General features: G+C 44.6%; 2 protein-coding genes across 6 annotated transcripts in view; both read left to right on the forward strand.

Moving 5' to 3' along the window:
* Positions 1-9,854, forward strand: part of STN1 (STN1 subunit of CST complex) — a 46,202-nt gene extending 36,348 nt beyond the window's left edge. Inside the window, exons 11-12 of one of the 2 annotated variants that reach the window (XR_008577893.1) lie at positions 1,613-5,894; positions 9,146-9,854. Coding sequence is in view for 1 of the 2 variants with exons in the window: in XM_054832117.1 (XP_054688092.1) it covers positions 1,613-1,770 (158 nt within the window). In the remaining variant the exon portion in view is untranslated. Of the gene's footprint in view, positions 1-1,612; positions 5,971-9,145 lie in introns of those variants that run through there. The other variant, XM_054832117.1, reaches the window with a different exon arrangement.
* Positions 9,855-15,917: 6,063 nt separating this feature from the next.
* Positions 15,918-26,071, forward strand: part of SH3PXD2A (SH3 and PX domains 2A) — a 268,737-nt gene continuing 258,583 nt past the window's right edge. For all 4 annotated transcript variants that reach the window (XM_054832109.1, XM_054832111.1, XM_054832112.1 and 1 more), the window contains exon 1: positions 15,918-16,108. In XM_054832109.1, the coding sequence (XP_054688084.1) occupies positions 16,037-16,108 (72 nt within the window). In that variant the 5' untranslated portion in view covers positions 15,918-16,036. The remainder of the gene's footprint in view (positions 16,109-26,071) is intronic.

Genomic DNA, 26,071 nt, shown 5'->3' on the forward strand with positions numbered 1-26,071 from the left:
CCCAGTATGTTAATGAAAGAAGGACAGCATCACTTCACTGGAAGGAGTGTATTTTCTCAAAGTTAGGTGGTAGACTAGGAGTGTTTCTGGGTTACTTATTGATTGTTCACACCTCAGCTACCCCAAAATGCCATTTTCTACCAGCATCTAAGAGGAGAGTATGTTGGTACCGTTGGGTAACACTTGAGTCACTAATCTAGTTCATTGATACTTAAGCTATGTTACTGTAGATCAGGGATGGACACTTTGACCTTCTTATGACAAACCTATGACTAACAGAAAATGCAGCTACTCACTTTATTTGCAAAACCAGTCACTATAATCAGGTAGAAGCATTATTCTGTTCTCTGCACTTACCTGTCGTAGGGTGGTGGATGCATTTTTGGCTACCAGCCACAAAGGTCTTTAATCACACTGGATCACTGACTTCTAAAGAAATATCTTTACTGAATCACAGCCTAATAGGCTGAATTATTTGCCAGTATTCAGTGTTGCCTCCTATCTACCAGTGACTTTTCTCATCAGTTTCTAAGGCAGTTCTAGGGCTCAGCCAATTCTAGAGTAGAGATTGGCAAAAACAAAACTAAAGGCAGCAGCAACAACAACAAAATACAGGGATCTCCCTGGCCCGTGGAAATTTCTCAGTACCCTTATCAAACTTATTACCCTTATCAAACTTATTACATCATGTGAGCTGAGGAGGAGGGAAGTTGTTTGTGCTGATGTGTCTCATTTATGCTCATTTTCCATTGTTAGGCATGGAGGAAAAAGAAATCTGTTGTGGAGTTCAATACTCAGAGCATACTGCAACCACTGATGATTAGTGGGTTTGCAGGGTCTGTTGGGGGAAATGTTGAGTGGAACAGATGAGCTTTATATGATGGCTCCACCAGGCACAGAGCAGCTGCATGCAATACAGCAGCCATTAAGAACCTTTGTCCCTGGCTTGCCCTCTAAGGAAAGGGGATTATTTTTGCATTTCTTCTCTTGTACATTTTCAGGGCTCATTCCTCTTAAAAGGACACAAAATTTTATACTGAAGTTCCGTGACTTTCTGCTCTTGTAATTGAATAGTCTGAATTGCAGGGATGGGATTGCATTGCCATGTGAATAAAAGTTGCACTGTAGCAGTTTTTCCACAAGATGCCAGCATTGGGCAAGCAGTTACAGGTCCTGGCCACAGAATTTCCTTCTGTTCTAGATGTTTATAAAATTGGGTATGAGCAAAAGGATTTTAATTTGGTTTCTTCTGCAGTTGCAGAAACTGGATGGCTTCCACAGGTGTACGGTGAAGGTACCCTTATTAACCTCATCATCAAGTTGTACTGAACAAGCCCTGTATATTAGTTTGCAAGACTCATTATCTTTCACCCTCATTACTCATTACAGCCCTGCTAGTTCCCATAAAGCCAGTTGATAATTGGAGAGCTGTAGGCACAGACTGGATCTCTTCCCTCTGAGTACATGCATCTCTGCTTTAGAACCTAGGGCATTCTTCCTCTCTGACAGCTGTCGTTTTTTCATGACTAGTCTGAATTATAATAGTTAAAAAGAGGCAGTTAGACTGAAGTCTTTCCTCCATGCCTGGCTGCATTTTCCTTTTTTTCTGCAGATGCTGAAAAAGGCTGCCATTTCCTTCATGTCCTGAGTTGTGTTCGGCAGAGCTATAACCCCTCTCTGGCTGAAGTGGTGATGCACCGTGTCTTGGAACTGCTGGAGAGCAACAGTGATGTTGTCAGCACTATGGAAGGATATTATATGACATTTTAAAGAAAAGAAGATGATACGTTTGTTCTGGTCCATTCAGGATAAAGGAGGGAAGAAGGGAGAGGTCGAGTGACCCTGAAGAGCTGCTATTACTTGGTATGACCTAGATGGGGAAAAAAGAGCTTTCTGGTTCTCCAAATGTTGTTTTTGTCCAGCTCCAGAGAAGTTGTCCAAATATTTGTTTTAATATTCTTGCTGTATTCCTTGCTATTCTCAGTGAAAGTTGTATCAAACTGATTTTGGACATCCTAATACAGCAGGGAAGCTGGAAAAGAAGCTGGGCTCTTTCCTTGCAGTAAGATGCGACATAGCTGTCCTCACATTTACATCTAGTGAGCTATAAAGAAAAGTCACTGCAAAAAAGCACTGTTTACAGCAGTGGTCATGTCAGGAATCATTTTTCTGGCTTAAAGACTAATCTTGTGATCTTTCCACATGGTAATAGCTATGGATCTTTCTTTTTATGTATACTTTATAATAGCTAGAGAAAGGACATGCAAGCAAACAATCAAAAGATTTGCCTGTCCTTTCTGGTGGTGTTGGTGTACCATGTCTGTAAATATGTATTCCTGAATGTGCACAGCGTTCTCACTACTAAAGCAGTCCTCACCTTTCTCTGAAAAGTAATATTCAGGAATGGGATCCTGCATCCCTTTCCCATCCTGCAACCTTGCCCGCTGCTTGTCAAGCATACTTGGATTCCCCTGGCTACCATGTGTGCTGCTGATGCATGTTGTTGTGGATTTTGTTCAGACCAGAATTCTCAAAATCAGCCACTGTTTTGCTGTGTATTTTTAAATTGCTTCCTACATCACAAATGATAAACCATAAATCAGATGCTTTGGAAAAGAAGATATGAAAGCCAGCAAGACCCACTATATCCATATTTATCTCCATGCTCCCTTTTGCCTTTTGTGTCTTCTATTCCTTGTCACCTTTGGGGAAAAATACTATCCATATCTGTGCTTGCAGAGGAACACAAGGCATTGATGAAATAACATTGACCTAAAGGAGGTTACTTGCAAGATGTTTGATCTGGAATAATCAGAACTCTGTCATGTGCCACAGTTCAAAGCCCCGAGCTGTTCAGTATTTATCCTTAGAGAGGGCTCGCTGCTGCAGGGGCTTGTCTGTTTAATATATCTGTTTAATTAATGGTATGAAGGTGAGACCTTTAACTTGAAAGGAGTAGAGAGGATTGAATGTATCCTTCCTCTTTGCTCTGCACCTTCCCTGTAACAGTTGAAATAGCAGACTCCCAGGAGGCAGATGTAGTGGTAAACCCTATAAGGATTGACATAGCAGGGAAAAATAAACCATATGCGTGAGGAAAGCCAGTGAGTAGCCCTACGTGTGCCAGGTCTCTGGTTTGTTGTTATATTATATGCCTCATTCCAAGCCCTGGCTGCAGTGAGATATAGGCTAAGAGAAAAGCATGACAAAATATTTGGCATTTGCATTCAGAGGCCTGTGGAAAACTCTGGCCTTAAAGAGATGGTGCATTTGTCCATAGTGGAATGCTATGTATGAATCATTCTTTTGCTGTAAATTCCCTACTTGCTGCAGGGCTCAGTAGTTGGTTTCCCTGCAGGCTGCCCTATTCCTAGTGTTGCTGCTCTGTTTTGAGTTGGGTACCTTCCAGTCAGATCTCAATATGGGCCCAAACAGGTGCTGAAGGGATGTACCTGTGCAGAAGGAAATAAAAGAGGATTAAGAAAGAATTATAGAAGTTTCCCTGTCTGCTCTCCCACCGTGAACGTCTCTGGAAAGCAGGGAAAGAAGTCCAGTGGTACTGAGGGGAATTGCAACTTTAATTTATTCCTACAAAAAGGTCTGGTTGGCCACAGAGGAGATTTGCTTCTCAGATTCCTGCTCTGATTACTGATCAGTTTGAAGTGATGCTTAAAAACAAAAGCTCTCTATTGGAGAAGTAGTTTGGAATATCGATTCCTAAATTCAGACTCCCTTCAGGAGTTAACCATATGTTACTGCTTGATTATGGACAAGTCACCTACTTGGCATGAACTTGAGGGTATTTTAAAGGAAAGTATGTGGTGTCTTGGACCATATGGAAGAGCATGGCATCTAATTTAAGAGAGTGACTTGGCCGTTTTCTCGAAAGTCCTAAATTAGCAGAATCTGATTTTGCTTGGAAAGGGTTAAAAGAACACTGCTAGCTCAGTTGGAAAGGTGATCTCTTTTCTTAGATTAGGAGAGAGAAAGACTCTGGTTCTTCTGAGGGTGTCAGCCAAGTGTGTGAGCTGGATGAGTTGTGGGAGGAGCTCTGTGCAGCTGAATCTTCAAGGAAAAGATAGTGTGGAGATCGTATTGCTCTTTAGAGTTTCTTTAAGATAAATTTGTATCAAAATAGGATTACATCTTTGTCCTTTGCAGCTTGGATAGTCTAATGTGTTCTGTTGCTTCCAACTTTGACACTGCACTTCCTGTGTTTTAGATGTGTTTCTATGTGTAAAGTCTGCCTAAAATCCCTGGCCACCTATTTTCCATGCATTGGAGGCTGATGCAGTGTCTTGCCTCTCTGTTCTGCCACTGTTGCAATTTAAAAGCACCAATCAACTGTGAAGCATCAGAGATGAGGTAGGAAGAATTCATCTCTGGAAAGACGGATAAGTGACTCTGGAAAGAACCTGTCCTTGGAAGTTTTTAAGCTGGTCCTTGCTAGCGATGCTGGACTCTTATGACTGAGGGTGCATTCTGTTGGAGATTGCTCTCCAAGAACAGGAGAAAGGAGTTTTTCTCACTTAACTCAGGGAAATATGAACATAAGGGAGCTTAGAGTTTTTACTAGAGCGGAGGAGCCTAGATTTAAGTTACACAGATTCTAATTCTGAATAACCGTACGGAATACTTGTGCCTTAAGCTTGCATGCTTTTATTTTTTCCACGGTAGCCACCCAACACAGACTAACACTTACTCTGGTTGAGTGCGTTCCCTCTCTTGTACCTACAGGGAATACCGTATGCATATGCCTGCACAGAACTACCCCAGCTAGCTGTGGGAGCACAGAGCTCTCTGTAGGTTGATTTACCCATTCACTCAGTATCTCTACAGTATGCTTCTGTGACAGCAGTCTAGACATACCCATATTGGTATAAGTCACCTTTATGTAAGTCTAACTACACACACTAGGGCTTTTACTGCTAATAAACTGTCTCTCTGTTTAAAGATCATATCCTTAACCAAGAGAGTCATATCATGCACACTGTTAAAATTCTTAGACCACACCTACAAAATATTGTGCAGAATATTCAATGAAAGCGTGCTTTCTTGTTTTGTTTAATTTGAAAACTCATTAAGCAACACAATTATTACTGGTTTATTAAAGGACTTTGAAGGTGGCACTTTAACGTAAAACTGACAAGTGAGAATTCATGTTGCAGGACTGCTTCATGGTCAGTTCCAGTTTCCATAGAAACAGTTATGGCAGTAAAAGGCAGGTAAGTAAAATGGAGTTTTTAAAAGCTGTCAGCATTTTTATGTTACCTTTAAAAAGGTATGTTTCCATAGAAATGCAGCACCTGAGAACAAAAATTACCAAAGAATCTTAATATTCTCTTCCAGCAAAGTATAAGATGATTGCTTTTCTGGTGAGGAAATGAAGGAACAGCTCTACCTTCAGCCCCCGCCATCTGCTTAGGTGAGAGAAGAGACGAGGTTGCTTCATGCCTCAGTTTCCCTCTTTTGTAAACTAGGGATAATACAGCTCCCTGTGCAGGGCATAAGCCTCTATTTTTCTTAATGTTAGTCATTAAAAGCTCTTGAGATCTATTGGTGAGAGCTGTTAGAGAAGAGCTCTGTGGGAGTGGATGAATGGATAGATGCTGGAGTGGGACTTAGTTCTAGCCCAAGCCCCACTTTTGCTAACAGCTTTATTTTTCTCTGCCTCTCTTTCCATGCATATTGTTTTGCCTGTCTTGTCTTTTTGCTCTCCAGGTCCTATGAGGCAATGATGGTCTCCGTGTTTTTAGTTGTACCAAATATTTTTCCTGGAATCCTGTTCCCTATTATGACTTCTTAAATGGCTTCTTAAATATAGAAATTCAGATGAATGAGTTCTGAGTGTTCTTGTTCTCAAATCTTTGGATTGTAAATTTGTACCCATGAGGGTATGTATTTTAGACGAGCTACCTGGGAAATTAAGCTTTTCTTTCAAAGTAATAAATGAAAAATTTAAAGATTGGCTACATGACTTAAAGCTGTTACTTTTGTGGATCTGTCCATACCTGTGTATTCCAGTGTTGAACACCATAAATAGGAGTTGCTAATTCATTATTCAGAATGAGAATTCATCAATGAGCAGTCAGTGAGGCATGGAGCCACATGGAGAATTATGAGACAAAGTACTGAAAATCTGCTTGTCAAAGAAATGCAGTTTGGTTTACTTTGGAAGTAAGCCGATCCTGTGGGGAAAAAGATGTGCCTAGCAAAGATTTTTATCTTTATACTTACCTCTAAATGGGAAGGGAGCAAGTTCAGATCCCATGGGCAACCTGAATTTTGATACTTCCTGTCAGTGTGGCGCGATGTTCTTTATTGCCATCTTTCAGCGTAGTCTCCAGCCCTCCTGCCCCAACCCTACTGGCTAGCAAACAAACAAAAGTTCAGCTGCAAAGATAAAAGAATAGTTATAATAATTGGTTACCATCCTCCATGAGCCCCAGCATTACAGACACATTTTTGTGGATGGTTTTTGGCGGCAGGGAAATGCTGAGCCAGGGATCTTGGGTTTCATTCCCAGCAATATGCCCTATCAGGCACAGAGGCTTTTCCCTCTAATTTTTTTCATCTATTTCTGCTCTCCACTCTCTCCTCTAACTGCAATTTCTCAGGCCGTTCATTCACAGTCTCATGGTTCATCTCTGCACCACAGATCCTGGTCAAACCTCCTTCCTCTCTACTTTGTTCCCTTTTTCTTTCCTAACTCAAATATCCTTGTCAGCATCTGGCAATTGGAAGTTTCAGTATAACCCCCTTGCCTAACTGACCTGGCCTGTTCACAGCCCATTCCTGTTCCAGCAGACTGTGCTTTGCTCCTTTTCTAGGCACCAGAAGAGGCAGATATCATCCTCTTAGCTCTTGAGCTTTCTTCCCCATGTAGTTTGCAGCAGGAAAGAGCTGCAATTTCAGGAAAACAACACTTTTTCCACCCCACCCTCCCAAAGACCCAGTGGCACCCTCAGAGATTCTAGTGGTGGTTTTCTTGCAGGTATTCAAGTACAAAATAAATGTAATTAAAAAATAAAACACTTGTGTCTTGCCCAAACCTAAGCAAGCCCAAGTCATGCCCTTGACAGAAGCTATCTGCCTCTCCCTGCCGCTTTCACATCCTTGTAGATTTCATTGCAGACATGATCTGTAAAGTCGATGTGAACTTTTAGTTTGCGTGTCTACTGGCTAGTGTGTCGTCTCCTGGCCTGTTTCTTCTGAGAAAATGTGATTATACTCTGATGTGACTATACTGTGTGTCTGGGCATTTGTCAACTTCTGACTTTGGCTAGTTAAGAGGGGTGAAGGACCCTGAGCGGTTACGGTCTTACATGTTTTTAGAAAATGGATGCACTGATAGAAGAGGGAAGCCCAAATTAGTGCCTCCATTAAGGGGAAGGAAGAAACTCAGTCATACAACACTAGAGAAACCACACATGAGACAATCCCAAGGAACCCATTTTTGTAACTTCAGCTGCCACAAAAAGTACTTGTTCTGGAATGCTCTTTTAAGAAATGACTGGACTGTTTTTCCTGAAGTTTCCTCGTAGGGATCACCTCAAGGCAGACATTCGTGATGGGAAACTGCAAATCAAAGCATTGAAATCTGGTTACAGCATCTACATCAGGGTACAAAGTTGAGTAACTGATTGTTAGGGATGCCACCAGCCCATTCCCACCAATATCTTTTAAATGCACGATGGAGGCTATCCTAATCTAGTCACAGTAATTTACAAGTTGAAACCAGCCCAGATTAACAAGACTGCCTGAGCATAACATAACCAGGGATTTGCCAGTGAAAGAAATAACCTAAAGGAACAATTTTCAGCAAGTGTTGAACCACTGAACGGTGCGGTGCCAATTAACCTGGCACAACATGTTTTACAGCTCTTGTTTTAGCTTGCTTTTGTTATTGATTGGAAGAATGAACACTCCTTCCCTACCAGCTAGAACTGGAGCTGTCTGCCACCTTAGCCCGTGATGAGCAATCTGTGAATCTACAAGCGTGTAAAGGCCAAAACATCTGCTCATTTTGCTTGAAACTGGAGGAGAGGCTGCAGCTAAGCCACTGCTTCCATAGGAGATTTAGACTGAGACACCTAGTTAGTTCTTCTTTTGAATTTCCCTAAGTTAAAAGTAAAGCAGACAGGAAAGTCATCCCACCTCTGCTGTGAACAAGGTAAGAGAAATCGCAAACGTGCATCGCTGCGTAACAGCCAATGTGATTAAATGAAGCATGTGCCAAGCCTGTTACTGACCAGGAAAGTTCATGGTTCCTCCCAGGAGTGCAGACCTCATCCAAATATTACAGAAATATTTGAAAATTGGAGGGAGGAATCCATTCCCTCAAATGTATTCCCCAACAATAGAGTCGTGCGAGCCCTGTAGGCCTACCTGATTCTAACGTGTGCTTTTCTTGGCCAGGTATGAAGGTGGTAGGGAAATGAAAAGGGTGCTTGGAGTTGGGTTTTTCTCCTATTGCCAAAATTTAAATCATGCACATCGAGAGCGTAGGAGTTGTCCTTGTCTGCAGGTAAAACTTTTCTTTGCTGTAACGTCCACAAAAAGCCCCAGAGCTGTAACAAGCCAGCTGGTGTTCTGAAACTACTGCCTACACTGCCGACTAATGCTCTCTCATTGTTTTCTTCCCTCACCTTGCCTTTTTTCTCCCCCAGTAAAATCTCTTGAACTTAATTCCTGGTTCAAAGTGCTTATAGTCTCTTTGTCCTTCTGTGAGTACAGTGATCCAGGACAAACATAACAGGAGCAAACTGATGCAGAGAGGAGTTTTTGTTGGAACTCTGAACATAGGAAAGGATGAGAAATACAGAGGAAGCTGAGGGAGGAGGATTTAGCAGTAAGATGTTTGAAATTAGTCCCGTTGAAAAAAGCTAAATAAATAATTGCCTAATGATGCTTTAGACATCTGTTTCAGAACAGGCAGCAGGTGTTGCATGTAATGAAAGCAAGGACTTGTACTATTTTATTTTCTGCAATTAGAAAGCAGGAGAGGAAATGAGTGCAGGAAAAAATGGAGTAAGAGAACATTTATCATAAACAGATGGACAAATTTATATAGAGCACACTAATATTTATATGTTCTTCCTCTGCCTTCCTTATACTACCCTTTAACAGTTCCTCTGTTCTGCAGGTATTTTGTCCTTTCTAAAAGACCAATGCCTTGGATGCTCAAAGTGAGATGCTAAAGTAAGAGCTGGACACCAAAATGCCTTTGAGGATCAAAATGTTCAGGACAATGTAATGGTCACTTACACAGATGCTGCTGCTAACTGATGGAAGCAGTCCTGAAGGAGAAGCTGCCCTTCTCATAGGTGGTCTCTGGGTGCCTTAGTCACTAGACCGGTGGCTGAAAAAGACTCCTGTTAGTGAAATGGTCTGTAGGGTTGCGTCCCTGGTGCTGCATGGCCACGGCTTAACACATGCCTGGATTCAGATAGATGCCTGGAATTATGTGGATGGTGTGTCCACTGTTCCAAATTGAGAACCACACCTATACCAGCCCCTGCTAAAGAAACTATAGCTCCACTTTCCACAAGATATTTTCTGGTTTGGGATGATCTCATTCCTTGTTGCCAAGCAATAAACATTCTACAGGGCATTTGGTTTTTCAAGCATCTCTATGACTGCCATACAAAGTCTAACCTGGGAATGACTGGGGGGAAAAAATACTGTTTATATCTACCCGTGGGCTGATGTTGCTGCTGAGGAGGTCCAAAAGTGTTCTTCCTAAAGAAGTCTCTCTACTGGGAAAACCACTTCGCTTTTGCATGAAGGTAACTTCAAAAAAAAAATTAAAAAAAAATCAATGCACTCCACTGCTGAATGGTAGAGGTTGCACGTTACAAGTTTCTCCTTACAGTGTCAAGCTTGTGCTATTATCATCTATGATCTAACTGCAGTTCCATGACTAACTTTTCGTAAGGTTTTACTGATACATTTGTATAATTCACAGTCCATCAGTCAATTTTTTTCTGGTTTGGATACTGGCAGATAAACTCTCTCTAGGGGATGTTCAGCCAAATAAAATTACGGTTTGTTTCAGAAGAGGTTGAATGAGTAAAATTAGTGAACAAGGAAATGCAAGTTTTAAAAGGGCTTGGTGGAAATCTTAAATCTGTTAATACAGAGGACTTGGTGTCCATGTACATGGGAAGAAAATGCAAAGAAAGACTACTTCTTCTTAGATTGACTTTATTTGTAACAAGCCTGCGTTTTCAATAATGGATTGTCAAGTTTTTTTGCAGAGGATGAAGCAGAAGCCAGTCTCAAAATGTGCTATTTTGAGAACAGCAAGAGCCACTGGAGTCAGGGATAGCATCCAGGAAGAAACCTGGGGAATCCCAGTCCAAACCTGTGATCAGTTTGATAGATTTCAGCTGTCTCAAATGTAAGCCTGACATGTATATAATACATCAAGAAAAGTGTGGTTTGGGCTTGCTTTATTTTTTTTAACCATGTCAACAGATATCTACAAAGCCTTCATAACAATGGAAAAGTACAAGGTGTACGTGGATGAAAAACAGTCTGCAATTTGCTCCTACTACCCTAAGCAGACTGTGCAATGCATATACTGCAGTTGGAAATCCTTCATCCACAACTGCTAAGAGAGGACTGAAAAATAACGTTAGTCATGAAAGGGTTAAATTGTAAGATAGCTGCTTCAAGAAAAGGATAATCTATAATTTAAGTCAAGATGGTGAAGCAGCTCTTTCATAATGTAAGTAAAAGCTGTTATGCCGTTGGGAAAGCATGTACACAGCTAGCAGGGGGAATGATTATTTTGTTTTTCCAGTACACTAGATTGCACGCAGCGGCTGATAAAGCAGCACTCTCTGGTGAAGAGGCTGGGAAGGGAAGGGGCATACTACTGTGCTCGGGGGGCTGCTCTGCCAGGACTGCAGCTGGTGTCTTTGGCTCTCTTCTACCACATTAGCTGGGCCTATTTAACTCCAGAGTGAATTTCATTTAAAGAGCAGTAATGTCCCAAGAAGATGAAATGCAATTGGCTTTTAAAAAATAGGAAAAAAAGATCGCATCGTGCTTTGTGTTTCAGAGTTTGAGATTTGAATGCCAGACAGGCTCTACTATTCTTGTCGCTCCTGTCAAAAGATGTGTATGTTGAAACCCTGAAGTGGAAGGACTGCATGGAAAGCAACCCTTTTAAGAAGCTGAGGTTTTGTAAGTACAGAAGCTGAGATGGGAGCGTAACAAAGGCTCTGTGTTGTGCTGTTGCACATCAGAGCCAAATAAAACCCTGAGGGGCACGTCTCTTGTACCATGTCTAGCAGATTATGCATGCAACTCTAGTTGCCAGTAATGAGTTGTGTGGCTAATCTGTCATGCACAGCACTGCAATGCTCCCCTTCCCCCAAGGGGCTCACCTCACAGGGCGCTTTGCTTCCCTCCAGGGACCTGAGCACCCTGAGAGCCTCCCCTAGTTTGTGGGACAGGAAAACACTGTTTGACCTGGCTGCCCAGCCAGAAAACAGAAAAGCAAAATCAAGAGAGAAAAGTCGCCTTTAACAACAACTCCAGCCACAACAGACAGGGCTGTTAGAGCATAGTATGGTTAATATTTCAGGGGGGTGTACTTATCTATGGTGATATGCCATGAATTAATGAGGCATTAGAAATGGCCCTAATGGAGCACAGAAAAGCCTGTCCCTTGTTTTATTTTCTCACTGATTTCACGATCCAAGTGTTTTCAATTTACAACTCAAATGCTTATTTACAAAAAACTTGCGAGCATGACAAAATCCTCTTGAAATATGAAATATGAAAACTCAAGTCATGCTCCAGCTCTGAGACCATCACACACACGTTCTGTCATGCATCAGCTTTTGCTGTAATTGGAGCAGAGTCTAGGTTGCCAGGCTGTAGTTGTATTAGATCTGAGGCTAATGTGATTACCTGTTTGCTCAAAAAAAAGAAAAAAAAAAAAATCTTTGCCCAAATACCCACCTAGCAAATGAGTAGAAAAAAGCTTTTAAAATAGCTCATTTATCTCAGTCTTCAGAAGTCTGAATTTCCCAGGGTATTCCTCAGGTGAATTTTATTGGAAGCATGAGTCTGTAAAGGTGAATTATTAAATCAGCTGTTGATATTAATATGTGTATTAAAATTGTTAATAATAGTGATATTCCCATGTAATGATAGGACTTCAGTAATGGAGACTTTAAGAAAAAAATATAAACACTAGGAGATTTAGGATTCAAATCTCTAGAGTTAGTTATTATTTCCCTACAACTTTGCCGTGCCTCAGCCCATGTGTTCATGGTCCTAGTCAGGTACAGGCTCTTCAGCACGTGGGGTTGGTCATCCAATGAAGCTGCCGTGCTCTTTGCTGCATACGCGGTCTTTCTCTTGTTCAGTTGCAGCAGCCGGAGCCTGGCTCTTGAGCACAAGGCTCGGAAGTGCAGTCAGCTTCATTTTCCCAGCTGCTGCCTAAGAGAGGAGCAGATTTTCCCAAGCCTGCAGCATAATAAGGGGTTTCAGTATTCTGCCAGTCTTGCAATAGCCTGGGATCGGACTCCCATTAGACTGGGTGTTGTACATATTTTAAAAGAACAATCCATGCCCCTAGCAACATACATTTTTCCTATGTAGATGGAGGGATGCAGCAAACAAACAAGGAGAGCAGAAGGTGGTGGTGAACACAAAACCGGCAGATGGAGGAGGGGAGCCAGATCTGTACAAGGGCTGGGCAGGCTTTGCAGCTGGAGAAGGTTGTCAAGCGTGGTGGAGAATCAAGTTGTCGTGCATAGAGGAAAGGTGAATGGTGGATCAGATGCCATGAAAGTATGGGGTGGACACCAAGGGAGCATAAACCTCAAAGCACCGGTCTCAGGTTGGACCAAAAATAGCAGCTCCTTCCTTACAAGCACAGATGAGAAGAATACCAGTAAAAAGATGCCAGTTAGTAAGAATGTCAGGAAGGATGGGGCAGAGTGTTTGGAGAATGATGTATTTTGTATCTTTCCCTCACAATGAAATGTTTTGAAAGCTGATTTAAAACAAACCCTGAGTGTTTTTAACAATGGGGGTGACCTTTCAATATTTTTTTCGTATAATCACAGAATGGTTTGGGTTGGGAGGGACGTTAAAGATCATCTAGTTCCAAACCTCCTGCCATGGGCAGGGACACCCTCTGTTGGACCAGGTTGCCCAAAGCCCCATCCAACCTGGCCTTGAACACTTTCAGGGATGGGGCACCCACAGCTTCTCTGGGCAACCTGTTCCAGTGCCTCACCACCCTTGTAGAGAAGAATTTCTTAATGAGGTTCACACAGGCCCACCTCTCAATCCTGTTGAGGTCCCTCTGGATGGCATACCTTCCCTCCAGCGCATCGACCGCACCACACAGCTCGGTGTCATCGGCAAACTTGCTGACGATGCACTCAATCCCACTGTCCATGTCACTGACAAAGATGTTAAACAGCGCCAGTCCCAATACCAACCCCTGAGGAATGCCACTCCTCACTGATCTCCACTTGGACATCGAGCCAATGACCATAACTCCTTGAGTGCGATCATCCAGCCAATTCCTTATCCACGAAGTGGTCCATCCATCAAATCCATGTCTCTCTAATTTAGAGACAGGGATGTTGTGCAGGACAGTATCAAATGCTTTGCACAAGTCCAAGGAGATGGTATCAGTTGCTCTTCCCTTAGCTGCCAGCGCTGTAACCCCATCATAGCAGGCCACCAAATTTGTCAGGCACGATTTGCCCTTGGTGAAGTCATGTTGGCTGTCAGTGATAACCTCCTTAATTTCCATGTGCCTGACCATAGTTTCCAGGAGGATCTGCTCCATGATCTTGCCAGGCATGGAGGTGAGACTGTCCGGCCTGTAGTTCCCTGGGTCTTCCTTTTTTCCCTTTTTAAAAATGGGAGTTATGTTTCCCCTTTTCCAGTCAGTGGGAACTTCACTCGACTGTCATGACTTCTCACATGTGACGGACAATGGCTTTTGGACAGGGTGATAGGAGATGGGGATGAAATGTGTGATATATATTGATAATGGCTCACAGGAAAGAGGCATCCAAGACCCAAAAGATTGGCTGCGCCAGGCATATTTTTATCAATGGGTTATTTGAGTATTTACATTTTCAGGGAAGAATTTTCTTTGTTTGCTCTGCACACCGGGGACTTCTTGGCCAGTCTAAACAGTGAAGGTTTCTAATGTAAATAATTGCTCTGCTGCCTTGTGTCATGCGTGAGGATTAGAGGTGGGAAGTCCTTCAAAGAAGAGGAGGGAAGAGGGTGCACTGGAGGAGAAAAGACAAGCCTGAAAAATGACAACAGAGCTAGGCACAACTTTTCCTCTCTGTCACCCTCCTTGTTACCAAAAGCTGGTCTCACGTGTGCCTGCATACAGCCTCAGGTGGGACACCAGGATTTTAGCATTTTAGGTCAGTTGGCTAGTTTTGGTAAGCTGTGTAGTAGCTGAGGAGGGAGGAGAAGGCTGGCTCAGAGCATCTTTCCCTGGCATTATGCAGCAGATACCACCTGGCAGCAGTTGGTAGCTGTGTGCTGATGGTGCTGCTCCTGGTTTTCCTTCTTTTTTTTTAAGCTGCTCATGGAAACCAGCTATGGTTTGAAACCAACCACTTTCAAACATCAGCCTTCAGGCTCAACTATCTATAGCTTTGTGACTCGGGTGTCTCTCTCATGATCATTGTTGCAGGGCTAAGAACGCTTGTAAAAGTTGTGATTCAGAAACTGTGCCTATAGTGTGTATAATGAAATCACATTGAGATTGACCATTCTCACTGTAAATATGGGGCTTTTTTTTGCCAGGAGCTGGGACCTTTCTGCACTCGTACGCTTGCAGGTCTGGAGATGTCAGCAACGCTCTGGAAGCTTACTGGAAAATCTGCATGGGCTGCTGTTGAAGAGGCTTCAGAGGAATGAGAGATCTTAGTGACTTCAGTTAATTTGGTGAACAGCTAATGAATGTCATGAAATGAGCTGAGGGCTGGAAGATCACACGTCAGTTCCCATTTCTGATGTAAGTTGCAAATAATCATATGCAAAGTAATGCTGCATTACTGAAAAAAAAACCAGAACAAAACAAACCACCACCACCCAAACCTGAAATTTCTAGGGCAAAGTCTTCTTGAAGTGTGACAGGGGGAGATGATGCTCATTTATCTCTGTATGTATATACAAAGAGCTGAAATGGGTTTATTGCTCTAAAAGCCCCGATGACAAAAAGTATGTGCAACCTTCCTCCAGCTTTGATCTTCCTGCGGCCCCGCAGGCTGGGGCAGTGTGGACCTCCCGAAGTGGTGGCCAGCCTTGAGCTGCCAGCTAGAGCCGGGTAGGCTGCGGGCTCGGCCCCGCTTGCTGGCAGGTTTCTGGCGTGACCTTGGCCGGCCGCTCCGGGAGGATGTTTCAGACACTTTCTGCAGGACCAGGTTGCCTCAGAGGCATCCCGCCCTTCCTCTGCCCCGGGAGGGGAGGGCAACCTCCCTTCCCCCATGGTCTCCTCGAGTCCGGGCCGGTCTCAGCAACCCCGGACCGCGGCGAAGAGTGAGGACCCCGCCAGGGTTGGGTGCGGCTCCGGGAGGGAGAGGGCCCCCGCCAAGGCCTTCGCCCCCACCGCGCGGGGTGTAAGGGGGCACCCAGAGGGAAGTGGCGGGCAGCCGCCATCTCAAGGCAGGCCGCGCCCCCCGCCACACGGGGGCGGTGGCTCCCGGTCCGCTCCCGTCCCGCCGGCGCCCCCCGGGGCCGTCCGGGGGCGGGGCTGGCGGCCGGGCCCTGCCCCTCCTGCCGCCGCCGCTGCACTGGCCGCGCAGCCTGAGGCAGCGGGCAGGGCGCGGAGCCGGGCTGCTGCTGCCGCGAAGGGGTGAGCCGCTGCCGCGGCACGGGGCGGAGCCGACACCGGGGCATCCTCCTTCCCTCCCTCCATCCCTCCCGCTCGCCGCGCCGGCCGGCATCGCCGCGGCGGGTGCTGCCACCGCCGGGTGCTGCCAGCGCTGGGAGGGAGCGGCGGAGCCCCGCCGCGGCGTGCGCGAAGATGCTGTCCTACAGCGTGCTGGACGCCAACGTGGTGGACGTGGAGAAGCGGAGGAACCCCTCGAAGCACTACGTGAGTGGCGGTGGAGCCCGGCCGAGCCCCCAGTCCGTTGCCGGGTGGGCTGCTTGCCCGCGGGGGGCGGTGCACGTGTGCGGGCGGCGGGACGGGACGGGGCCCGGAGCGGTTCCCGGAGCGTGCCCGGCCGGGGCCGGCGGCGCTGCCTCGGGGAGCCGTCCCCCGGCTGACCTTGGGCAAGGCACCCGCCCCCGGGCAGCCCTGGCTGCCGGCGTGCCCTCCCCGTTTGCCCTGCGGGACGCAGGTGAGGAGCCCGCGAGGTTGCGGGCGGCCGGGGGCACCGCGGACCCGCTCGGTGTGCGGAAAGGTAGCTTCCAATGGAAATGCAGCTCTTCTTCCTCACCCTTTCTCATCCCTTTTAGCTATTGGCTTTTTTTTAATGTTATCATTTTGAAGTTTCCTTCCCTTCCGAAGGTGGATCTTCCCTTCTTTCCCAGCAAGATCCAGCACAGGATGGGACAGGTCTCTTGGCTCCTCGGTTTGTTTCCATACTGATCGTGGCACTACAGAGTACCCAGTGGGGAGCCGAGTAAGCCTCTGCTGCTTGTAGGGTCAGTGAGCCAGAGGTGCTGAATGCATCTTCACTCGTTTTCTCCCCTAAGTTACATTACAACTTTTTTTGAGGGGGTAGCCAGTTTGCATGGTTATCAAGGCAGACTCAGCAGCTGGGATCTCTTTCATCTCTCTTTTGCCTTCCTCCTTTCACACCTTACTGCCAAAAGAGCAGCATCAGAGGAGATTTTTAACAGCCTTCCCAGACTCCAGTATTGCAGGGTGTTATGTAGAAGTGTCTTTGCCTGCCGGAGTTTGCAGCATACAGTGGAGTAGCTTTTGCACATCCACATAAGTAGAAAAGGCATCTTTTTGTCCCTCTCTGGCTGTTAGCAGCTTCTAGCTGCAACAAATCCTTTAACTCTTTCCTCAAAATACAACCTGTATTTTAATACACAAGAGGTTGATTTTGTATATAGAGAAGGTAAATCATCCAGCTTTGGTAAGGAAAAGCCTGAGGGGGTGTTGTGTCTGGTGTGAAATCACTCTGAGTATACTGTGTTTCCTGGCACTGCATGTCTGCTGGACTTCTTCAGAGCTGGTCAACATTTGAATGGGTTGCCTGAAATGTAAGGCCAAGGGTTGGACATAAACCTTTGTAATAGTATTTCGTATCGCCGAGCTTTTTTCTCTAAGGCTTAAACCATAACCCAGCTTAAAGCTAGAGGGCACTATGTTGCTGAGAGATGCTGATTTGTAGATGTAAAGCTGAAGCTCTCATCTACTATGGAATTAAGCATCTTGTGCCCAATTTATAGGAGTGGAAGTTTTAGGTCTCGTGTCCTCTCAGGTTGCCAGTTGGACCTGTGCATTCAGTCTATTACTCATTCACCGCTTCCAGGCGGGAAAGGCTTCTTTAGCTTTTGCAAGCTGCTGCTGTGAATTGTGGCTGACACAGCTGCAGGCTGTTATCTCACCTGAAAGGTGGTGGCAATTCAGCATCAGAGAAGTACATCTGCCACGTACAAAGATATACAAAAGATCTACCTTCCTGATTGCCAAGAGAAATTGACGTTGTTAATTTCTTATTTGTTAGAAAATAACCAGAAAACAAGGATTTAAATCCTGTATTTACAGTTTTGAAAGAAAATATTTCCTGTGTTTTCCTGCAGAAACATACATCTGTATTTCCTTGATGATCATTGCCATTGTATTTTAATAACAGTAACCTAAACTGTTCCAAGAAGTTCTCTTTAATGCTTCTAGTGGTAAATCTATTTCTTCCCCTTCATCCTTCTCTCTGTACACCTTTTCTAATATTGTCCTCTGCACAACAGTTCCATGTCCCTGTGTGTCCAGTTTTTGGTCAAAAAAAAAAATCACAAACTAAATGGTTTGTTGGGTGACTAATGTTGTGTCTGCCTTTTGTCTCACTTATTCTTAATCTCTGGCTGTACAGTATTCAGCATAATAGGGTCTTGGTTCACAAACAAGCATTGGAGTAATTCAGTTAACAATAATAGCCACCCATTTTAGCCCACAGGTCCAAAAGTCTTGGACTCTTCTTCATTTCCTAAATTGCAGTTTGCTAGAGATACATGTGCTGCAGCCTTTCATCTGGCTTTGGCTGGAGTGAACCCACACTGTCAAAGAATTTAATTCCCTGGGTCTGATCTATTGATTGCTGTTAGTTTGGTTCTGTGCTCTTTTTTTAATATGAAACAACTATTTTCTTCTGAAATGAATATAAATGTGACTTGGGATTTAGTTTTCTCCATTGCTTGTGAATAGTTTAGAGAGTACAAAGCTTGGTGCTCTCTGCCTTACGTGGCTCTGTAATATTAAAAAGCCTTTCTACCTCTAACATCCCTAAACACCTTCAGACCATGCCTTAAGGCCGTATGACATGTACCTTGGCATCGTATTAATGATATGTTTCTCTGGTGGATGGTGACATAGGTATTGCAGGCATTTTAACATGTATCCTTTTCCTTTTAATTGTGATTTTTCAGGGCCATGGTGGAGCCTGGAGAGATGAAGGCAAGTCTTAGGCATTGTGGGCATGTGGAGAGGGCTAAATGTGAGTAGCACATAAGCCCCTGCACTGCTTGGCCTAGATGCTAGGAATCATTCCCTGGAGCTGATGTCTTTTGTGATATGAGCATAGCTTTTGTGGCCCTGACTCAAGAAAGTAAAAGAAAGAAGCTGGCTTTGCATATCCTCCTATGATCCCTATGTGTGAAACTTCTGAAGAGATTAATACCTCACTGGAAGATTTGTAGGGCTCTGCACTTGGGAAGAGATTAAAATCTTGGATCCAGTGCTATTTGATAGGAACCCAGCCAGCTCTCTCTTCCCCTTGGAAATCACTACTAGGGAAGGAATCTGCAGTGCATCCCTATCAGCCACTGGGCAGCACAACACCACCCAGTTGGCTGGGGGCCCTGGGTGGCAGCATGTGAAAGGATAAACAGAAGGTTGGATCAATAATCACATGCCCCTTGTATGTTATATCCCTGATAAAAGCTAAAGCTGCTCTTACAGCTTTTGACTTTCCCAGTTAATTTCCTATTCTTTCTCTGTACTGATGGTCTTTTAAAAATTGATCTGCTCTTGATAATACTGCAAAAATGTTAAATCTCCTTGCTTTCCCCCTTCCCTTTTCTTTTAAAAAGAACAATGTCAGGAAGGTCAAGTCTGGGTTTGTTGGAAAGACCCTTGATGCGACAGGGGTCATACATTGGCTGAGCAGTGCTGTGGTGAGGCTGGGTGGATTAGGACATTGCAGTTAATGGTTGAAGGTGTCAGTTAATCATTCTGAAGAGAAAAAGCTGGTAACAAAACCCAAATCCCTTTTCCGGCCCCTGCTAAGTTTTAAACAGTCTCAGTCTGAAAGTCTCAGTTGTTGAAGTTTAATCTGTTTATGGGGTAGCTTCTCTGGCTTTTAGTCTGAAATTGTGATTGAATTAAACATGAAATGATCCCAAACCAGAAATGCATTCTCTATTTAAAAAGACCCACTGTTGATGCTTGCCTCTTTTAACCATCCATCGAGGAGCTTAAACAAGACATCCTCCCCTCTCCCTGTTTCCAGGTTATCTTTAGGCAGATAGCTTACCCAAATGTCTGACTCCTTGAGAAGCCCTGCAGGGAGCCTCTGCCTACCAGATGTGCTTGATCCTGCTCTCAGAGAGGAGACAGGAGATTAGCACCTTCACCTGTTCACAGCTTTGCAGGACCTGGGTGATGGCAAACATTCATGAGAAGCCAAATGAACAGGATCCCCCACCCCCCTCCCTGACTACTTGCTCTTCCACAGAGGACTGATTAGTTACTGATGCGCATTATCTCACTAAACATTTATATGCTTGAGGTAATTTCTGAGGTCTCTAAGCGTGCCTGTGTTATCCCAAGGACAGGGATAGATACATCAGTACAGATTTCCTGTCTTTGTGTGTTTTTCAGCTTTGTACAGCTTGGAGGGAAGGTAAAATGTTTTTGCTTTACAAGTGGCTGCCCTATCTCTTTCCAGTTAGCGTGAGGTGCATTGCTGATTTTAGTCATCTGAGATGACATCTGCATACTGTCCTGATTCCTCCTTGGGGTAATTATGTCTTAATGCCATCCCTGAATGTGTCAAGATCACTCTTGTAGGAAACTCTCCGTTGCATGGATGTGGTTGCTAACCTCTTCGGAGCACTGGCATTGCTGATTTGTAAGGGATTGAGTCGTGCAGGGTTGCGTTTCAGCACTGGTCCCAGGGGACTGTGAGTGTGCTTGTCACAAGTGACCTGTTGTAAAAAGTCAGCATGTTTTGAAGAAAATACTTGTACTGCTAGGGTCAAACTCTGTTCCTTGTGTCTTAGCTGCTCCTGTTTACTGCTTAGGCTCAAGAGCGACTCCGATGCGATCAGGCATCTTCATGGCTTTATTTCTCTTTGTTGCAAGCTGCTGGTTATACAAAAGCTGGTTCTGATGAGGAGGGTCTAGACACATCATGGGTATAGTGGCAAGGATCTTTGTTCCTGTGTTGGTCCCTCATTGCCACCATGGGAGAAGGAGCTGGATTCCCCCTGCTTGGGTCATCAGTGTGGCCCTGCCTGCAGGTCTGCATTGAGGTGCTCCATGTGCCACTTGTGCTAGGAGTACCAGCAGCTCATGGGTAAGAAAGGCTCAGCCTGGCTTTTTTTTTTTTTTTTTGACCCTTTTAATTAGCAGAGCTGGAGATTGTGAGCCAGATGTCGTCCAGAGCAAACAGGATGTGACATACCTGGAGCTCACGTGGCTGGTGGCCTGCAGGTAGAGCGCAGTGAGCCACTTGATGTGAATCAGAAGGCAGTCAGTGTTAGATGAGTAGATGGAGTACCTATTTAGGACTTAGGATCCATTTTCTGCTCTCCCCTTCTCCCCATCAAGACACACCATGTGGCCATACTTCCAGGCTTGACTCACTGGTCTGAATTATTATTATTATTACTATTATCTTTGCCTGGGGTGCTGGGACAGAGCCAGAAAATTAGCAGGCAGCTCCATGACTTCATCTTTCCTCAGAACTGAACTTCCATGCATTGGCAAGGGCTATGTCAAAGGTGGCTGTGATCCCCTGTGTGCAGGAGTAGGGGAGAGCTCAGGAGAATGCAAACTGGGGTAAAACATTGTCTTTTCTGTGCAGTGGCTTTCTCTGCAAGTAGACCACCACCCTGCTGGGGTAGACGTATGTCTTTTAAGGATGATTTCCACTGCTCTGGCTGTTGTAGTTGCAGATCTTATGATTTTTGCAGGCTACAAAATTTTGATTGTTTTCTAGCGTCTGATGAAACATGACAGGAAGTAGTCAGTATTTCCAGATATTCTAGAAATACCTAGAAATATTTAAAGGTGTGGATAGACAGTTCTCTGCAGGTTGGTTCAACCAAATGGCCAGAGGAGCAGGGATAGCAGGAGAGATCGATCAAACCTTGCTGGTCCAAAGCCGTATGTACCTACTAGTGCTCAGAGGGCTTCTCTCTTCCTTATTACTGCAACTAGTTGTTGATGGAAATGAAATTCTTCCCTAACAGCAGAGGGTTTAGTTTCCATGTCCTGTTGGGTTTTTTACTTCTTAGGCACCGTTGTTTTATGAGGCGCATGTAATGTACAGGTTTTTCTTATTCACTGCCTTGAAAGATTCACTTGTTTCCTTTTCTCAGCATCCTCTTAGCCTTCAAGTGCCATACCTGTGTGTAATTGTCTGTCTTGGAGGTCTTTTCTATATTACCTTATCTTAGAAAGTGCCCAAGAGAGGCACAGTCCTTTGAGCTTGTTCAGAGGAGGATGGCTCAGATGCTTTTGTCATCTACCTGCTTTTCATCATGCACTGTCTGGCAGTCATTGCCTCTATAATTCAAGGCTTCTTCAGCGTGCAGTAGGGTAGCCCAGCAGATCAAGGAGCACTCATAGTCCCTTCTTCCAGCAGAGCTGTCTGTTGGTAACATTCAGCCAAGAGACAGTAGTATCTAAATTCAGCAGTTTGCAAAGTAAATGGCTGTCCCCAGCCTTCGGAATAGATTAAAAACCAATAGAGAGACAAGGTAATTGTCCTAATTTGTTGTGGTCAGGGCAGAATGAAATAACGCAGGAGGCGGTAAATCCCGACAGGCTGCCTGTCCTGGCTCTCCTGTGGTTGAGCCTGCAGCATCCTGGGCGGGCAGCCAAAGGGAAGCTCAGAGAAAAAGCTTTTAGCAAGCCCATGAGCTGGGGGCAAGAGCTCCAAAAGCCTTCAAGTTACATTTTAGAAGTGACTGAGATGCCACTACTGGCTTTCACTGGGACTTGTTTACCAGGGAGATGTTGACCTAAGAGACAGCACAAATGCTTTCAGCTGCTGCAAGCTGCAGGTGACCTCTGGCTTCATGAGACCTCTGAGTAGTGCGTTGATGGGTGCTGCACCCCACTTGTGCAACACAGCTTGATGGGTTATAGTCAAAATTATGCCAGCTCACTGCTTTCAGCTAAGAGAGAGAGGAATGGAGAGACCAAATCATGCCCTTTTCCCAGAAGGCATGACTGGAGAGAGAGATGAACAGGCATCCTAAGGAAGCAAGTAGTGGAATAGGAAATGGAGCCCAGACTTCCTGCATCCCAGAGCAGCCCATCTGTTCCTCCCACATGCTCACCCAGCCCTCAGAGAGATGGGCACCTCAAAGTTATTGCCCTCCTCCCATCCCTGCAAGGTAGGGTGTATGCCAGTATCGTCACTGGGAAGATGAGGCAAGGAGAGGTTAAGCGGTTGGCCCAAGGCCACCCATGAAGCGTATGGCAGCTTTTTCTATTCTTTTCTTTGGCTTCCAAAGCAGTCTTGAATTTATCTAATAAAAGTACACAGCCTGAAAAAATACTACCCTCATATTCTGTCATTGTCTTCCTCAAAACCCATTTCCCATTTTATATGGATTAAACAGGAAGAGGGATTCAATGTGACCCTACCTGAGGCAGGAGGTGACGTACATGCACTCTAATTTAGTCATTTGGGAGGAAACAGCTGGACCTTCTAATGTGAGATTTTTTTTATCTTCCTTTTTCATGCCGTGTCCTCTTAATCCATGCTGGCTTGCGCAAAGGGAACTGATCCCCAGTAACCGCAGAGAAGAGCAGGATCATTAGAGGGGGCTGTCAGCGCCGTATGTTGTTTGGTATTGTGAAGCTGAATGCTTTCTTGTAGCTAGAGCTGACACCTTCTCGCCTGGAGTGTGCTGTGTAAATATTGTATGAAGAAGGCAGAGAGCTGCACAGTAGCATACTGTTTGGAATTGGTGGTGTCTGCTGCTTAATCAGGTAGTGTCAAACCAAATACAGTCGAGTCAACGGAAAAAAACCTCCCAGTAGCTTCCCTGGGCCTTGGCTCACACCTTTAAAGAGAGGCTTTATTGAAAGTTTTAAGGATAAGCTTGTAATTAGTATGGCTTTTAATGTAGTAGATCTCCCTTTGTCTTTACTATAAAAACAAAAGTATATTCTCCAGGATCTCTTTGTTATCCTCTTCTAGGCAGGGACATCACCACATTGGGGACTGGGGACATGCAAGAAAACTAGGTGAATTTCTTTGCCTGAAAGGATTTTTAAAGTGGAAAATCTCACAACCTAGTTAGAACTTTCCCACTTTGGCTTGCTCACTTTTTGCACCACCTTCTAGGTGAATATATAATAATAATCTAGTCAGTCTTTCAAATGTGCATTCACTAAATGCCAGTAATATAGTATACTCATTGTATGTATTTATAAATATGGGGGGTTTTGAAATGCATAAGAGCCTTTATTACAAAGCAAGGATGCTTTTGCACTAAAACTTGTGCAGACAGACCTGAAAGATGGTCTCTGTGCTGGGCTGTTAAGACAAGTGATGACACACAGATACAGGCAGGTGGGGCAGTGAGACAACATCAAAACTAGCTGAGCAGGTAATCCTCTCAACATAATAGTAACCCAAGTCTGGCATCATTTAGTCATCATTGCAAAGAACAGGCACGAAGAAGGATAACATAATGCTTTAAATTGCCCTGGGACGAAGGTAGACCAGAGATATATTCTATTCATTGTAGTACCTGTAAGTGCTTGAATGTGGTGGTGTCAACTGGTGCTCTCATGCTTAGGGTGGCCTTTGTGACAGTCATAAAGATTCTCCTCTTGATTTTATTAAGCATTGACTTTGGCAAAGCTACTCTTTATTCCAGTTTTTGGAAGAGGAACTCGATGTGTAGGTAATGAACCAAGGCCTTAGACTGGGAGCATTCTGCTTCTGTGGGCAGAATATATCCCCAAATCTGTCTTCATCACATATTGCACTAGTATGCTGCAGTGTATTCTTAATTGGTCTTAATAGTCACTGACTGCTGTAGCCCAGGATCTGGGTGTACCATGGCTCCACAATAAGGCTGTAATGCTGGATAGTAACATTCGTTATTATAATGCAACTTCTTTAGTTTGTGATGGTTGACTCGTTGGATGGAATAAAATATTCGTAGGCTTTAAGTGTCCATAAATATGTGTGTGATCCCATACATATTGTGTTTGAAACCTAACTAGCAATAATTATGTTTTGATATGTTGCTGGCACTGTTTCTCTGACCAATAGGGTGTGTTTTATTTTTCCTATAAACCACACTAACTAAATGCAGTGATGCACTAGGCTGCTATGCTCTCAGCAGTCAGTAGCATGATTTTTATAGGCTTGATGCAAACTTGTTTGCAAGGAAAACATCCCTATCTGTGTTCATCAGGAGAAACATGCCAAACCACTGCTAACCATAGCTGTGTTTAAAGAAGAGCTCCACACTGCCATTCTGTCTCCTTTCCAGAAGTCTTCCATAGCTGCCCCTGAAATACTGGAAACGTGGTTTTCCACTGTCCAGGACATGTCTATAAGTGCATACTTTGATGTATGAAGTTCACAAATCATCCAGAAAGGTTTGAACTAATGTCCAGTGTGATACACTCAAGACATTGTGCAGTGTTGTAGAAGAGCTTGCATGTCCTCTTTACTGGTGGTGTGGCCTTGGATTGTTTGTTTAACCTCTCTGGATCTCAGTGTGCTCTGCTGCAAAGCTAACAGGATTTACGTACCTTTTATTGAGGGAAAAGATGTGTGTATTACCTAAGGGCCGACTGCTAGCACAGGCTTTGCAACTCCTGAGTTTGGGTCATATTCCTCTACCATCAGGCACACCCCTGGGAGCAGTGGTTGCAGAATGGCAAGGTCGTGTCGTTATCCGGAAATGGGAGTCAGACTGTTTCTTCCCTAATAGCGTTCAGCAGACAATGGTAATGAATGGGATGATATAAAAGCTATGTTCCCCTCTGAGGAAATGTACATTTAGGATGCCAGCCATGCTTGCTGGCTGTAAGCCTGTTCCTCTAGGGCATTCCTTCCCATCTTGGACTCCCAGGGTCTGTGGAGGTGTTCAAGGTGAAGCATGGAGGTATGGTCTTTCTGGTAGCAAGGCCCGTGGCTGTAGGCTGCTGCTGTCAGATCTCTCCGGTGTCTCTGTATTCCCTGTCAGGAAAGCTCACTGTCGGAGGCGAAATCTTCTTTCCAGGCATTTGTGCACCCTTGGGGGGTTGATGCAACAGAGAGCATGTGAATTACCATTTTCTCTGTGAAGATGAGATTTCTAATTGCTCCCTCAGCATGCCCGGAGATTTTCCTTCTCTGGCTCAGGCTGTTCTGTTATTGTTTATAAGTTAACCCACGCATGTATTTTTTTGTGGGTAGAAGGTTATTCCTGATTTTCCCCTGTGCAGCAGGTGCAAGCTGACACTAGACCCTTGTGACTCCAAGCAAAATACTCTGAAAATCAGTTTAAAATGTTTTTTCCATTCCCCTGCCCTGTGAGTGCTTTGCTGCACTGTCTCTGAGCTCAGTATATTTCCTTTGCCTGAAAATTTGGCACTCTGACACCTGCTTCATCTCGAGTAGCCTGAACTGAGGGACGG

The sequence above is a fragment of the Grus americana genome, chromosome 7, assembly GCF_028858705.1.
Source record: "Grus americana isolate bGruAme1 chromosome 7, bGruAme1.mat, whole genome shotgun sequence".
Classification (NCBI taxonomy): Eukaryota; Metazoa; Chordata; class Aves; order Gruiformes; family Gruidae; genus Grus; species Grus americana.